Here is a 17,926-nt window from a genome sequence, read left to right as displayed (position 1 = left end):
ATAGCCGAACGAAACATGCCACAATTCGTCGGCTATAGTAATTTTTTTTTTCCAAAGGGTTTAGCCGACGGAATTATGGTATGTTTCGTCGGCTAAACACCACTAAAGCCGACGAAACAGACTCTATGTCGTCGGCTATAGTTATTTTTAAATATTTTAATTATATACTTTAACCGACGAAACAGAGATATTCGTCGGCTAAAGTTTGTCAGTAAAGCCGACGAATATACTGTTCGTCGGCTAAAGGCTGGAACAATAGCCGACGAAAAATAGTTCGTCGGCTAAAGTCTGGAACAATAGCCGACGATGGTCTTTAGATTCGTCGGCTAAAGCCATCACCGACGACCCTTTCCCGACGACACTATAGCCGACGAGCCTTCGTCGGCTAAGGTCTTAGCCGACGAATTAGGATAACAGGCCGACGAAAATATTTCGTCGGCTAAAGTACTTGTCCTGGTAGTGGTATCAGATGGGTGTAAGGTCAAAGGGTTGGGTGTGTCAAAATCATTCACATCTTTGTCTTTAGATGAAGGAATGAGTTCGGTGTTTTGTGGTTCTGGGGTTTCAATGACCTCAGCCATGATGTTTGTGTTTGTTTGTGGCAAAAGTAGTGGGTTGTTTGTAGCGGAAGTAGTGGGTTAGAGACACCAGAATCGGTGCTCTGATACCATAAACAAATTGATATGTGAATGAGTGTATATTAGATAGTCTCAATCGTACAAAGCTATGCTATAATATACAAGTTCCAGAAGTTATTCTAGGTAAGGAATAAATACAAATAAACCAGATCCTACATTCACTCCTATAATCACAATAGTGACTATCTATCTATCAATCACGTCAGCAACGAATCAGCAATATATCAGCAACATATTTTCTTCCTTTAACAATGGTTGAGTTTAATCATTGATTCTTTACACTTATACACAGTATCTTCTTCTGATTGATGGTTTCAGCCACTTCTTTTCTAGTATGACGACAAACAAAAACTCAGGATTTGAAAGATGGGCAGACATGGATAAGGATATACTCATACGTATATTCATGACATTTAATGTTGTGGAATTAATACGTGGGGCATTTGTTTGCAAATCTTGGCGGGAAGCAGCTTCCGAACCCTGCCTCTGGGAGGTAGTTGACTTGAGTAAGCTGGAAATCAAGATCTTCGATTCAATCGACAATGCGAGCAGTCTAGCCAGATGATTATGAATATTGTCAATAGCGGTTCCAGATTATGTGGTGGATCTATATCTTGCTTGATCTTCCACGCCTACTCTCGGATAACAAGTCCGCACTTGTTTCTTATTTCTAAAAGGTCAATGTTCATACTTCCCAAAATGTTCTATAGAGGTTATTTGATGAAACGTAAATTGACTAGTTCTCTCTTTTACAGAACCCCAAATCTCAAAAGATCCTTGTTCTATCAGTGCAGGACAAATTTATACTAGTTAATGATTCTGAAGAAGCTGCAAAGAACTAGATCTGTAAATGGGCCGGATCTGGAGCGGATCGACCTAGATCTGGATCCGACCCGTTACCCGTCAGAATATTGATAGCTCGATCCAAATCTGGATCCGGCGGGTTAACGGATATCCGACCCGTTAATCCGATCCATTTATAATCTTAATTTTATCATAAGTTTTCATAAAACACTAATGAAATATTATAACAAAATAAAGGTTTACATCAAAAGTTAAATTACATGGCCAAAATACTCCTTAACAATAAACTATAATATAACCAAAATACTAAACCTCCAATGTTTTTAGCAAAATGCATAAAAAAAAATATAGGCATCAGTAATCTTCAACTTTATCAAATCATACTTTAGACGCAATTTAGACGTTTAGGTTATCTAAATAAATATTATATTATTTAATATTTATCAGTAATATTATATTTATAAAAATATTATTTAATTATTTTAAAACGGATCCAGGTTCTTAACGGATCGGATCAACCTCGATCCGTATTCAATCCGTTCAGTAAACGGGTTAACGGATCCACGAATCAAATTTTCGATTCAAACCCGTTTAAAAACCATTTATCCGGAGCGGGTCCCCGAATTAAGATCCGGTCTATTTACAAGTCTACAAAGAAATGGCCAAAGCTTGAGTCATTGACTATTATTGACACGACCCACCCCGAATTTCACCCTGAAACCCGGAGTAAGTCGTGCGGGGACCACCTCCAAGGAAAATTTACTGAAAAGATTGAGAAAATCTCCCTTGAAAATGGACAACCTTAACTCGAAAATTCCAAATTACACTCTTAATACAACACGTCCAAACATCACATAATTATCCTTCAGAAATTCTAAACGTAATATACAATAATCCCAAAGTATTCAGAGCTACTAGACACTAACGGAAGTAAGAAAACACGAGTAGGTTAAACATGTAACCTACTGATGAAAACTGGCGGAAATGTGGGTGACTATGCCACGCCTCCTACTAGATCCAACCCGAACTCTGCAGACTGGGCAATTTAAAACGAAGGGCCCAGGGGAAAACATTTAATAACGTTAAAGTGAGTGGACAAAAATAAAATAATAAAATAAAATATTTATGTTTCCCCAAATTAATTTCTAAGGAAAAATCGAATGCATGCCGCAAGCGATAAAACTTTTATCTCATAAAATATCGAGCCTCTCAGACTCTATAATATATGTATGTATTTACACTCGTCCATACTCCCTATATAAATTCATGGGTCTATATAGGGCTACTACGCTCGCGTCCAACGCTCACGTCACGCCTTAATGCGGTGCTACACTACGCCATTAAGGTGGACAGACGGGTGTATAAATATGTGTCCATACCCCCTATATGAATTAAACACTCAAATAGGGCTACTACGCTCACGTCCAACGCTCACGTCACACCATAATGCGGCTATATGCTACGCCATTAAGGTGGACAGACACATATGGCTAGCTAACATTTTATATACATACTCTCTCATAAATACATATTTATATCCACCGAAAACCCATTTTCGGTCACTCTCCAAGAGAAATAAAATTCGTCAAATTAAAATGACGTCAAAATATTCCGCAACAAATATTGTTCAATCAAGAACTCTAGCATGCATTTTATTTAAAACAAAAGTCCACTCACAAATTAGGCCTAAGCCTGATGTCGATCTGGGGCCTCGTCTGCTCGAGCCTCCTCACGTCCTGTTCCAAATATAATATTAATTTCCCAACTAATAATCCAATATTTAATCAAAATAGGCAAAATTACCCGAGAGCCATAAATACGCTCATCATTACCTAACTTCGATATTCTTAAATCGAAACGATCCGAACTAAAATATCATACTCGACAGTCGTAACTACAACCTCCCCAAAATACGACTTAAATCCTACGGCCAGATTCTACATTAATTAACCGCCAAAAATACCAAACTTCGGAAATTCACAAACCTATTCAAATCTCATCCAAAAATTCCATAAATCACATCAATATAATCCCCTTAATATTCCACATTTAAAACCCTAAAAATCTCCCAAACCGCGGCGGCTCCGCCGGCAGCGGCGGCCGGAGGCCAATTCCGGCGACCTCAAAAACCTATGAAATTTTGACAGAATAATCCTCTCATCATGCTCTACAACTTTCCTAACTAGCACAAACACTAATTCCAAGCCTAACTAGGGTAATCGACTAAAAACATCAAAAACGCCATAAAACTTCCACCTCAAATTTCTCCTTACCTAGCTCAAGAGGGAGTGAGTCCTTTTAGGGCAAGGCTGCTGGGTTGGAGGGCTACAAAACCGTACCAAGCTTGCCCGGATTGGTGGCCGGAGGAGGGAGTTCCGGCGACGTGAAACCTAACACAGTCGGACCTCTCGGGCCCGATATCTTCCTCACGGCGACGCTAGGGGAGCTGTCACCGGTCCAAGAAGGTTGCTGGGTTGATGGCCAACCGAACGGGACCGGTGCGGCGGCGGTTGGTGGCCGGACGGCGGCTGGCCGGCGACAGAAAGATCGGCTGCGGGAGGGAGTTCGGGTGCGGGAAAACCGGGAGGGAGAGAGAGAGAAAAGAGGGCTAGGCTTGACCACCCTTTGGCCCGGTCCAACCTTCTTATACCACCCAAATCCGAAATAAAACACCCCGAAAAATAATACCCGAATAAAAATTTACCATTTTTACCGTCGTCATATTTTCTCCCACGAACAATTCCCCGAAATTAATCGTCCCTTAAAATACCTCTAGAGACCAATTAAACTATTAACTTAATGATGGGGACGGTAAAATTCTTATTATAATTAAGCTAGTAAATAAGGTAAAAATATAAGGGTCGGGATGTGACAATTATAGGTAGTTTTTCTATTAAATTCATGAAGGCAATTAGTCAGCACTGCAAGAACCTCAGCGAGCTGAATATGCTGTGCCCGTTTGGTATGGATTGTGTTGAGAATATTCTTGCATATGCTACAAGTTTGAAGGTCTTAAGTATTGAGTGCAACATGGTGCACAAGGATGTTATACATCACTTGCTCAGAGAAACACGGCAGTTAGAAGAGTTACATGTCACTACCTCATATTGGACTAATCTCCGATCCCCGGATATTTGTCTGCGCTCTCCCAACTTGATGAGTGATTCCTTCAAGAGGCTTCACGGCTAAAGAAGTTTCTATTTTGTCAGACGGGCTACTCCCAAGTTTGCCCTTTCAGATTAATTCAGATGGATATTTGGCTCTGTTCTCGATATGATAAAGGCATTTTTAAGGATGAGGTGAGTACCCTTGCCCATTGATCCAGTTAGATAAGGAGATAACATGTCACGGGGCACATTGTCGTTATTGCTGACCTTGTTAGTATAATTTCTCAGCTGTAGGTGTTGTGCATGCTATGATGTAAATTTTCTTTAATAGACAATTTCCTTTCATGTTGCAGATTCCGATTTATAAAGTGAAGTTAAATATTTTCTGTAAAGGCTTCTTTTCTTATTCTAGGATATTAAGAATTAATTCCTTGACTAGCTAGACCGACAATCTCTTCGTAGTTATTGTTCTTTGACCTCATAGACAATCTGGGATTTGCAGAAAACTGATATGTTCTATGAATTAAACCTTCCATAGTTCCATAGAAGTAGGTCATAGATGATCATTACTTGACGTAGAAAATTTAAGTAGAAAAACCACTAACACGCTTGATTAAGAAGAGGAATGTAGTGCGAAGAACAGCTATATCCACGTACAGAGAAAACATTTTAAAGACAATACAGCAGCAAGAGATGAGAATGAGAATCCATTTTAGGAAAATAACTAATTTGACCCAATATCGTATCTGTTATTAGCTCATATTAAAAGGAAATGAATTTGAATTTGATTAACAAAAATGACAATTGTTGCTGAACTGGAAAGAAAACATATCCAATCCGATGAAAATCTACTGCAGAATTCGTACACTCAATGCTCATAGACACATGCATGTTGATTAAATTGCGCTCTCTTTTAAATTGTTTTCGTGCATGTTTGTGAGATTACATTTATGGAGTTTCCTTTTTCTTTTAATCCTGTTAAATATCATCCAGGGTTGAATGACACTTTGAAACCAATTTTTTTATTTTTCCAGTTAGAGGTTACTGAAACAACCTTAGATGTTGAATTGGCATATTCCTGTTGGTTCTTTCTCAAGGTTTTATAGCATGGTTGGTGTGCTGTTACAGATGGATGAGGTTCTTCCTGTAAATTCATTAGCTGACTGCCCCCTATATACAGATCAGCTGGTTCATTTCTGAGTTATCTCAAACTGTAAGGGGGTGTTTGTTTACCAGGATATGGTCCCCTGACAAGATTTATTCTTGCCAATCTGATTAGGAGTTGTGTTTAGACATTCAGATATTAAGTAAGCAGAAATTTTTAATCTTGTCAAACCTTGATTTAAAATCCTGCTGGGAAGGTGTTATTATTCTTATCCATATGGATATGACGGAAACAAACGAACGACGCTTCTCATCAAATCTCCATTTTTTCATCACCCTCACCACCGCAGCCGTCACAACTCACAACCTCTTAGACCGGCCGAGTCGTCTGCGTCCTCAAGAACGCTACGCCCAGCGCGTCGGCGGCTCCCTCGTCTACCTCTGCCGCCCTCATCCTCAAGAACATGCTGCCGAAGAAGAAAAACAAAAGGGCAGGGTGAGATTGGATGATTTGGATCTATTTCTAAGGAACTGTAGATGGATCTGGGTTTCTTCTTCTAGAGTTCTTCGGATCGATCGACGCAGGAGTAGCTTACCCAGTCGATTTCGGATGAACAATGGAGTCGTTCTCAACCCAGATACCTCTAAAGAGTTGTCCTAAAGCAGCCCGAAGCGTCGCCGGAAACCCTAGCTCGCCGGAGCATAACTGCCCAGAAAATAGAAACCTTTACTTTCACTGATGCATTCCGATTTACCACCACAGGCATGACGGGTTGGAGGAGACGATCAAAACGCGACCGATCTAGCGCACAGGCGTGGCCGGACAGCGGAGAACGGCGGCGTCGTCGTCGGAGGCAATACGGCGTCGTTTCGGAGGTGGACATTTTCTATAGAGCCACGAGCTCAATTCATTTTTTTCTTTTTTAAAAACCTTTACTTATCTAATTTTCAATCTTATTTAACAAACATGATAAAGGAAAAGGAGATGGATATCTTAAATCTAATCTAGTCAAGTGTTATCAGGATAGGATTTGAAATCCTATCTTGTCCGTGTTACCAAACACCTCCTAAGAGACTAAAAGCACCAAACACATCTAAGAGAAGGTAACCTTTCTTTTACCTTACTTTGGGATTCAAGCTCAAAAAAGTGGAATTTGATACAGATATATTTTTGTTGATTATACTTGATTTGCTGGTTTCTTATGTGAGATCTGAGTAAACTGTTAATGGTGTGCTTTCTTTTGTTTTATATTTCTTTTTTATACCATACAAATTTATTTGGGTTGGTTTGGCCTTGATTTCTTGAAGAGGATGGATGTTTTAATAAGAATGATGTTGTTGATGGGTGGTTCTTCTCTTTAAAAAGCTTCACTGACATATTAGGTTCTGAAACTTTGGTAAGCAAACAATCAACACGCAACTCTTATTAATTGTCAAATACATGAGATTCTTTTTGAGAAAAAAAAAAACTTTTCTAGATTTAAGGTTTCATATCAGATTATCAGGATTATAATAGAATCTCACAGATATATGACAATTTTTTTCCAACAACTTGACTCAAATTTAATAAATTCAGTAATGCATGAGGTACTCTTCGACTAGACATTGAAAAAGCATATGCTCTAAAAAGTATTTTAAAATGCTTCATACAAGTATCACATCATTGATCATTCACATATTGCTGTGAAATGCATGTTTACCGTAGTTCTTACTATTTTCTCAAAAATCATTGTAGAAACTAAAATGGATTAAGTAGGCAAAGATAATCAACACAATATATTTCAAATGGTTTGGTGCAAAACCTCAATGTGGGAAAAAGCACTAAGCAAGATTATTACTTCAATCTTCAAATCAAAGTTTACAAGAGGTATAGTTCTCACACAACTATAACACCACAAGTCTCACTTCTGGTTACAATTCTCTATCTCAACACAAATGACTCTAATTTATGTAACTCTACAAAGAGAAAATGAATCTAGAGTATTGAGACTACATCACTTTCAGTTCAACTAGTTCTTAAACACAACTAGTTCCACACTAAGACTTAAACACTCTTAGTTCTTGTTTACTGATTCTTAACACAATCAGTATTCCTTGGTTCTTCAACACAACCAGGTTACTTGGTTCTTCAACACAACCACTCACTCTACACAAGAGAATAGATTCATGTAACTCTACACAAGAGAAACTGAGATCCAGTAACTGATACTTCAACACTATCAGATTTCTTTTCTGGTTCTACAACACAACCAGATCACTTGGTTCTTAAACACAACCAAGAATTCTTCTCTTCAGATCCACACACTTCAAATGATCTCCACACACGAGAGACTGAATCATGCTTGCTGATACTATATCACTATCAGACTGTGAGCTGGTTCTTCAACATAACTAGTTGTGACTCTTTGCTTCTATCTCCCTTGATCACTAATGCATCACCAATCTCAAGTGCAATCTGACAATGCAAATAAGAGAAGCAGTCAATCAGTTATCAATCTCTCAACACGCTATGAACATTATCATGAAATATTTTGACTCAGAGGCAATACTATGAAGGCCTTTTCCTAATGTTCAAAAAGCTTGAAACTTTCAATCTTCAGCGGTAGCTATTTATGGAGAATGAAATTCTCCCCCTCAACTAATGCACTCAATGACAGAATTAATTTGTATTTTGGAAATCATGCAATCTGCCAACCATCACCTTGCACTTTCCAAAAATATCAAATTGATTCTTGCTTTTAAACCTGCAATTAGACATTTTCACATTTATATCTTTGCACAAATTAATGCTTGCTTGAAACCTGCAATCAGATAATTGACATTTACATTCCAATTACAACCAGCTATTATCAAGCATTCACACAGTTATCTTCCATCATTTTAACTGTAATAAAGACTCGCATGTTGAGACCATAGACTTGCATGTAATCTTGCGAGATCAATTAATGCCTATCAACCAAAATATCTTCTATTCTGATTTAGAAATCAAGCATTAAGATACTTACTTAATTTGGTCAGAGAAAGGATCAACTTACCATAAACAAGATGCTTAAATCTGTTACCTTGTAGAGGCATTTCTGATTTCAAGTTTGATACCTCTGATCATGCAAAACTTCAATTACATTCAATCCGAATCATGTCACCTTGTCACTTTAGTCCTATTGTATTTTGGAAATCTTGTGTTGAATAGGAATAGCCAATATACCCACAATCATGTTTTGAACATGAAGTGGATTAATTGGAAATTAATCAAGGATCCTCATATTCCAATAAACTGCTTTCGACATGAGTGATTTCAGTGAGATTATTCTGGTTTCTAATTCTCGTACCATCATCTGATTATATTTGACTCGTGATGAAGAACAACATGCTGTTATCATGTCAGGACAGGATCAACTTAAATATAACCATTATATTCTTCTGTGAAGAAATAGCAGGAATTTTCTAAAAGATTCTAACATTTAATACAGCGCAAATGTTCTTTTTTTTATATATTTAATTCCAGTTATTTGTCGAATTTCTTAGAATGTTCTCAAATCATAATAAATTATGTTCATGAACCATCATTAATATTTCGATTTCGCTTTCAATGCTTCACTGTTGTTTAACTGAATAAACTTTCCGTTATGGACTTTTGTGAGTTCATACTTGATGCAGAAAAGCTTATATACTTGATGCATCAATACTGCGTAGGGAACAGATGTAGTATATTCTCGAAGCTTATATGTTTCTGTAAAAGTGAATAATGTATCCATTATGGATTGAGTACTTTTATGGTTTTGTTCTGCAAATTACCTTCTTATGTACTTCACTTCTTATGTTAATCTTGTTTCCTACTAGGCGGTGATCTCTTTGCTTGAAGGGGAACCATGATCTATCTTTTTGTCATTGAAATTAGAAGCAAGAAAAGTTTTCTATTTTGGAGTTCTTGAAAGTAAAGATTTACGCTTGGAAGCGCTATGTAACATCAGTACTACTGTGACCCTATTTATATTATTCGTTTCTTCTTTCAGAAAAAATAGTTAACATAATTACCTAGAAAGAACCACTACTGCCTTCTTCTTTTATTGTTTTGATCACCCTTTTGTGTATGCAAATGCAGTCTCCCTTGTTAAGTTTGCCTCCTTGACTTTAAATTGTTTGTGGTTTAGCAGATGTAAATTATAAGCGGTACTAGATGAAACAGTCAAGTAGTTTGACTTACCTTATTGCTCATGAGATTTTGTTGCATATATATCATTTATCATGTAGTGAAGGTTATTCATAGGTTTCAGCATTCATCTGAAATGTTGTGTGTGAGTCTGTATCCTACATACTCAAATAGTGGACATCTGTTAAGTTGTCTGGAATTTGTTTATCACCTAAGGCATGCGTGAAGTGATAGACATGACTCAAATCGTCTAATCTTGTCAATTTTCTGTTTTAAGATCGAGTTCAGTCAGTTCACTACTAGAGTATCTAACAAAATGAGGTTCACTATTTGCTATTTGTTCTCTTAATTTGTATAATATTATGGAAGAAAATGGTCACTTACTAGAGTTTTCGATTCAATGCTTAATTTAATCTGATACTATTATACAGTACCTGGTTTTGATCTATGATGGTTGCAGGGAAAAGTACCTTTGTTACGATGACGAATAACAACTCCAAGTTCCGAAATTGGGTAAAGCTAGAGAAAGATTTCATTTCACAGATATTTGTTCACTTAAGTGTCAAGGATGTCATTCGCTGTGGAAGTGTTTGCCGCTCTTGGAGCGAAGCTGCTTCGTCATTGATCTTGGAAGAATACCTCGAAGAATGATATTGTTATGGTTGAAGAACTTGAACTTTGGGAGAACGAATAATTGCTGAGCAGTAGCTGTTGGACCAGCTATATGTTGAACTATATATGTTTTCATAAACAATGTCATTGTTCTATATTATTGAATAACTAATGAGTAATGAGGTGGGAGATGTATTTTGCAAATGCAGAAAATGCAGCCTTGTTTTTCTAACTCAGAACATATGAAAGCGACACGGTTCATTAATAATGAACTGGCTGATGAGAAGAAAATCCAGTTAAGGATAAAAACTATCTCCACCAAAATATATTCATTAATGTATATATTTTTTTTTCTGTATGCATGCACAGAAAAAGAATCACAAGGTAGACTCTCCTTTGTAAGTGGGAGGGCGTGCTTTCTAAAATTTGATCACGAAATTAGAACAAAAGATGAAATTAAGAGTACGAGAAAGAGGAAGAGAAAATGATGGAGGCGCATTTAGATTGGAGGAAGACCGACTAGAGATGTTCACAGCAAAGTGCATTTAAACCAACATGAATAGACGATTAGATTGCATTTATCACACTATTTCATTACAAGTTTTACTATAAAATAATTTTCATGCATGTATCTTTTTGATGCAGTTTTTGTATTTTGTTTTTTGCCTTGTTGACGCATCTTATCATCGAACTCATCGTACTAGAGGAATTATTAGCTGGTCCCGGCACAGTGCTAAGAGGTATCACACTACTACAATTACAGCTTTTTTTTTTTCTTTTTTTTTTCTTTTTAATTTGAAATATACAACTACAGCTTGTAAGAACCAAAAACTTCTTGGTTTTTTCTTTCTTTCTCTGCATATTTACAGCTTTCAGAAATTGGGCTAAACATGTACATTAACCATTAACCCAGAAAGAGACTTTGTTAAATAGCAGAGGCAGATAGTCCCATCAATCTGTACCATTTTCATTAGATTTATATACTTCAAGAATGCTTTGATATATTCTATTTCTCTTCTGTACTAATCACAAACCAATCAAATCTGTAATGGAATGCAAATGCAAAGATGACTGTTACAGCAGAAGGCATCATTTGAAAAGTTCACTGCCAAGAGTTACAGCACCTATTTCTTCATCAACTTCAATTTGAAAATGGCTAGTTTCTCTTGCTTGAATCCGTTCGAGCTCTTGAACAACAATCTTCATGTGTGGTCTTTGTTCACTAGCATCTATACACATCAATGCTAACTCCATCATCTGTTTTGTTGCAGCTTGCATTGAATATTCTCCTAATGTTTTATCAACAAATCTCTCCAAATCCTCACAATCCTTTGCCTTCAAATTAATACACAATCTTGTAAGAACCGAAAGCTTTGAAACAAGTACAAGTATAGATGTACTTCACCTAGTTACTCTTTTTCACATTAATAGTACATATGCGAATTTCACAACTGAACAAAGGTTGCAACCAGTAGTATATGCATAAACTGAGAGTCTGAGATATAAAGTTGCCACTAATAATGGCTTTTATGAAAAGACTTGCGTACCTGCAATACGAGATTATCCCCCGAATTCAACTGGTATCTGCCATTTGCTTCACATCCACTGATCAATTCCAGTAAGAAGACACCAAAACTGTACACATCACCTCTTTCTGAAAATTTGTTCAATGAATCTAACCTTTAGGAAAAAGGATTAGATTAGACATCAGTACCAAATTAAGCTGTTGCTTAAACCCTGCAGATTTCTTTTCACAGATGGATATTCAACAAAACTCAAAGCAACTTTGGTTACAAGGCACTAAGAATGTCACAGCTATTCAATGTTGGACTGAAACTTAGCCTTATATAATAGCAAAATAAAATCAAGGGCTGACAGCATGAGATCAACAGAGTGGCAATCAAGTTACATTGTTGAACTCCATCTATGCTCTGTTACAGATGTTTAAATTTACAAAAAGAAAAAGGTAAAACCTACGCGAAATGACTTTCTGTAGTATCAGTATTAGAGGTATGCATTAGGTGACTTCCAGTAAAGTGATCAACATCAATATTAGGTGCTAATTTCACTAAACAAATCACTTGGCATGCAAAAATGACCTGCAAGAATCTTCGGTGAGTTAACTAGTGGAGGACTCTTACTCTTGTTTTCCTTGCATATGTCATTCTGACACATTATGTGATCTGGTAATATAATTTAGCCTGACAGAGACCAAGAGATGCTATCTGCATTCTATCTTGTAGCTCACATAATAATTTAGTGGACTGAAGAGAGATTACATACTCTGGGTCAAGAAAGCAGTCTATGGCTGAAGATGATCCGGTATAGGGAGCCTTATTGAGCAGTCTGGTTAGTCCATAATCGGACACCTTGGCTGTAAAGTTATCATCCAAAAGAACATTGCTTGTCCTGAAATTCATGTGCAGGAGGGGAGGTACCAAACTATGAAGATGTGCAAGTCCTGGTCCAAAATAAAAGTAATATATTTATGAAGAACATAAATTAAGGCTTGCACTAGAAGTTGAACTAGCTGATGTACCTTTGGCTGCTCCCAAAGCAACCGATAACCTTTGCCGTAAATTCAACTTTCCAATAGGTAAACCTTCAGCATCTGCATAACAATGTGGTTAGATGGAATGATAGAGATAGAGAATCATGTGCTAAGTGAATGAGTAAGTTAGTGAGTGAGAGAGTACCATATAGATGATTCCCGACATTTCCATTTGGAAGATAGTCATAGACAAGTAACTGTTGACTTGAATCCTGACAATAACCAATGAGCCTGAGAATATGCACGTGGTTCACACGAGCTATGTGCTTCACCTATATTTGATCAAGACAAATCAAGATACTAAGAAGTTCCATCAAAAGAGGGTCTAGACACTACCTCACAAAGAAAGTCAAGGTTGAGTGGAGAAGAAATGATTGCTAACTTGTTTACCTCTTGAAAGAAATACTGAGTTGGAGCATGTAGGCGTCTCTTGATAGCCACAATAGTTCCATCTTGGAGTAATCCCTTGTAGACCAAACCAAATCTGCCTTGGCCTATGATATTGTTTTCATTGAAATTGCTAGTAGCTTGCTCCAGTTCCAATATTGTCAGTTGCCTCAAGTTGTGTGTGTCATATGGAGATAGAGCAACCGCGTAGGGGGATGTGTCCCCTCTTGTCCATTCAACTGAAAGAAGTGAAAAGATAGAAGAAACTTATTTACTTAACTACACAGCTAGCCATATCACAGCCTTAACAGTTTGGAATGTACAACTTAGAAACGAATGCAGAAGAAAAGTGTCCCCATAGCTAACTTACCATGGGGGGATGGTGTAGAAGATGATGTATCAGATGTTCTCCTCACCACTCTTTTGACACGCATTAAATAGATGTAAACAAGTATCACTACAATAACCACAAGCAAAGCAGCAGCAACTCCACCAATGATGGCTGCAACTTTCTTTTTTGGTTTCTTGTCACCAGCTGCTTGTACAGGTGTGAGTGTTGGAACACTTCTGTCCCCATCAACTATGTGTGCTATCCTTCTGTTTCTGGGTTTATGGATCTCTTTTTGTACATTGATTGAAGACTGTGTCACGAAATGTCTTGGAGCAAATGGTGCTAAGCTGACTCTGCTAGGCCGCAGGGGAATTGAAGAGATACCAGGAAATTTGCTGCTGAGTGATGAAAAAGATGAACCAAGTCAAAATAAAAAATAAAACCAAAATTGATTAAAACATTGCTATGAATATAAGCTACTTGTATTTCACTTCAACACCTAGTAAAATGTACCAATATGAATATCGTTCTTTGGTAATCATTTGCAGATATCAGAAACTTGATATGTACTAAAACGATGTTACAATGTAGCCACCAGACTTGGGACCACTAGAGCCTACGTAAAACTTGTTTGAGGTAACTAGTTAAACAGGAAACATAAAATGGATTCTTGAAGTAAGACCTAGAATTACATGATTGATCATTACCACCAAAATATACAGGTCACAAGAACTCAAACCAGTTCATAACACTAGCATCTAATCAGGTGAAGTCGGTAATATGTTTTTAATTCCAATAATGTTGATATTTAATGTACATACAACACCATGAGAGAGAGGGAGAGAGAGAGAGAGAGAGAGAGATCTTACAGAGAAACAACACAAGGGTCTTGCAGTTTATAATATTTCAGTAATGTCCATTGTTTTAGACATGGATATTTTCCAGTCTGACCACTGGAGAGTTCAGGACTTTCAACTCTGCTATTGAAAGTCAGTAAAGCTTCAGCTATAGGAAAAGTAAAAGGAATAAAACATCAGTATTCTTCTCTAGCAACTACAATCACTATTAATGTATCCAAAAAAAAAAAACTACAAGCTACAAGAAGCACAATTAAGGAAAGAAAATTTACTAACCCAAACGAATAATAAGTAAGAACATTTACTATACCATTCATGAACATGTACAAAAACATATAATTTGTGGCAACAAAATAAGCTTGATATGAGCTGCTGTTATGGTCTTGAAAAGTAAATTTCTATACAGCTGAACGTATTTACAAGCGATCAGCTTACAATCCTCTTAATCTCCATCCCCACATTTTCTTGTACCAACAATGTTCAAAAAGGAAAACCTGGCAAGTGTTCTAACCAGACTCATATATTTTGAACCTTTGAATCTGGGAAACTCCAAATTTTTGGCTCTACAAAGCCTAAATACAAGACAATTCCAATCACCATGTGCATATTCAAAGCAACAACAGTATGGAGGATGAGTTTGCTACTTATTGTGAATTGCATTGTAACAAGTAAGACTAGAGAGTAGAGAGAGAGTACCATATATTTTGTAACTTGTTCTGCTGGGTTGTAAAATCTGAATGAGTATAAGCAGAGGCAACTGTTGCCACCAGAACAAGCGCATTGTCAATAAGCATCAACCCATTGAAGCAACCCAGAACCAATTTGGCATTAGACCCACTTCTCAAATACCCTTGATGATTTCAAACTACAAAAGATATGAACCAAAAAAAATAAAAAATTATAAATCAAGTATGTATCAGACAATTCAGATTCTTCTTGAGACTTGGATTTCAGAAAGGGCAAAGAGAGTGGGGATAAGAACAGAAGGAAAAACCCTGTAAAACCGACACAACAGGCTGTCATTGTTGAAATGGACTTGACCGTCATTGGCTTTGTTTAACGGCTAAAATCCCCACAATTCCAAATTAATTCCAAATCCCAAGAGATTCCCTGGGAATCTCAAAAAGCTGAGCTTGAATCCCAGAAAAGTGAATGCCAGAACATCCACAAGAAAGAGTTTGAAACTGGTGAGGTCTCAAAACCCAGATACAGTAACTTTTCTCAATCACTCGTATTGTGAATCCCAAGTCCTCTACTTTAACCACTAGTTTTTCCTTTTACTTTGAAAAAAGGTAACTTTTTTCTCAAAGATATTTACTTTTCTTGCTCAGAAAAGATCTAGGATTCTCAAAGAAAACACCTTCAAATCTTGAAACATATCTGGGTTTATTATTTCTCAAGAAAAGCAGAACACCAGCACAACCACAGAGAAAGATACACAAAAGTTAAAACAGATAGCTACAGCTGCAATTAACTTATTTAGTAAGTCAGAGTTCTTAAATCCTAAGACATTGATTCAACACAGCTACTAATCACTGGTCCTGAGCTAGACAAGGTCTGAACTTGTTATATATGCAAGTCTAGATAGAAACAGAAAAATAAAAGCCGACTGCTGACCATGCCCTGCAAGAATGGAGCTTTTGAATTATGAAAAAAGCAGCTCTTGTTTTGGGTTTTCCAGCTTACCGAAGAGACTTGTGTTGTTGCAGTTGTGGAGGACCCTTTTGCAGGTTGTTTGCATTGGCAACAAAGACTTGGTTCCCAGAAGAAAGCAGCCAAAGACAAGCGCATAATTAATGGCGCATAAGATCTTCCTAGTTGGGTCCAGATGTTCCTATGACTCAAAAAAACAACAGTTGTTCTTGAAATGCCCTTGATTTTTGGCCTCTTCACATTGGGGGTTTGGCCTATTCAATAATGAGGGTAGGAGACTAATATAAGTTTATAACAATCATTAGTTTTTACTTCTGTATTGTTAGGAACTGTTGTCTCAGGGCCAGTTCCATCAAAATCTCAAACTTCCCAGTGATTACAACGAATTACATATAAAAGAACAATGTGAGGATTAATGGCTGTAAATATGAGTTATATGGTTGTTAATTATATGCTCCAACTACCTAATAATTGTTTTGCCAAATAAAACTACCTAATCATTGTTATGACTTTGCACACCATAATGCAAAATATTAAAACAGAAGCTAGTACATTATATATGGGCAATGATTTGAACCTTCCACCAACAAACAAACAATCATAAACAACGAGTCTTCTTCGTTTTTGTGTTTTTTTTCTTCTTCTTTTTCTCTTTCAGATTTAATCAATGAACTCTATTGTTCCCTTCTTTTCTTCTTCATGTATTTATTTCTCTGAACACCTCTATTTGTTACTTCTTCTTCATGTTCTGTCAAGGTTGCCCCATTGTTATGTATTGATGGAGCAAATGGGTATTGAAGTACTAATGAGGAGGGAGGGTACGGGACTAGAGAGTTGGACTTTTGGGTACCAAGTCACTGTCTAAGATGGTCCAAAAGTCTTGTTAGGAATACTCACATGACACTGGCTATGACCTTTGGCTGGGGGTCACATGCAGACAACTTTGCTATTAAGCCAAGTTGGGATACTGAAGTGTTTTGGTCTCAAGTGGTGGACAACAATATATGCTAGGAACCCTTGTATTTTCTTGTCTTAAAAGACCAATGTTTGTGTCAACTACACCAAAATAGTACAAAACCTTATTCAAGATCAATGTTGTAGCAACTTCCAATAATTATTGGGAGTAAATTAGACAATAGAGCATTGAAAAGATCAACTGTTTGTGTCAAGTACTCAAAGTTTCTCCCAGAAAACTTCATATTTTTCAAAGGGAGAGCTGATGCGGCTACCAGAGTACCATCTAGCCTTAATTAATAAAACTGATGAATACAAGGGGTGATGTTAAGCCTAAATCTCTTATTACAATAAGCATCTAGAGTATATCCTGAGGCAATATCAGAAATTTCTACAAAATACAGCTCTCGTAACAAGCACCAACTAACTAGTAAAGAAAATTGTTTTACTAACGACTTCATTTGTTTTGATATAGCGGTGAAGATCACTAAATATCTAACACGAATATACGATTACATATCTTAATATCCCATGATTCATCTTTCCAATTATCTTGTTGTCGAAAAATAGAGCGGACGACACTTAACTTCACCCCACCAGTAAGCGATTAGTAAGATGTTTCAGTTCTCCAGGTTGTCTTTTGCTTACCCATGGATTAAGCAGCAGTTCGGAAACTACCGAAGTAAGAAACTCGTTGCTTACTTAGAGCATACAAGACACTTTAAGTGCACACACAGGTACACAACCCAACTAGCCCCACACAATAATTATAGGAACT

At 37.0% G+C, this 17,926-nt stretch overlaps 1 protein-coding gene across 1 annotated transcript; it reads right to left on the bottom strand.

The window, feature by feature from the left end:
* Positions 1-8,015: 8,015 nt before the first annotated feature.
* On the bottom strand, positions 8,016-16,304 carry LOC101298867 (proline-rich receptor-like protein kinase PERK13-like). Its single transcript, XM_004293005.1, has 11 exons — positions 16,228-16,304; positions 15,238-15,406; positions 14,554-14,689; positions 13,724-14,082; positions 13,357-13,592; positions 13,112-13,238; positions 12,955-13,026; positions 12,699-12,876; positions 11,963-12,095; positions 11,535-11,750; positions 8,016-8,108 (listed from the first exon to the last, which is right to left on the bottom strand). Exons 2-11 carry the CDS (start codon positions 15,320-15,322, stop codon positions 8,016-8,018), a joined length of 1,635 nt encoding a protein of 544 aa, XP_004293053.1. The 5' UTR covers positions 15,323-15,406; positions 16,228-16,304.
* Between the last annotated feature and the right edge of the window lie 1,622 nt (positions 16,305-17,926).

Source organism: Fragaria vesca, linkage group LG2, assembly GCF_000184155.1.
Source record: "Fragaria vesca subsp. vesca linkage group LG2, FraVesHawaii_1.0, whole genome shotgun sequence".
Classification (NCBI taxonomy): domain Eukaryota; kingdom Viridiplantae; phylum Streptophyta; class Magnoliopsida; order Rosales; family Rosaceae; genus Fragaria; species Fragaria vesca.
This window is presented reverse-complemented; position numbering and strand designations above follow the sequence as displayed.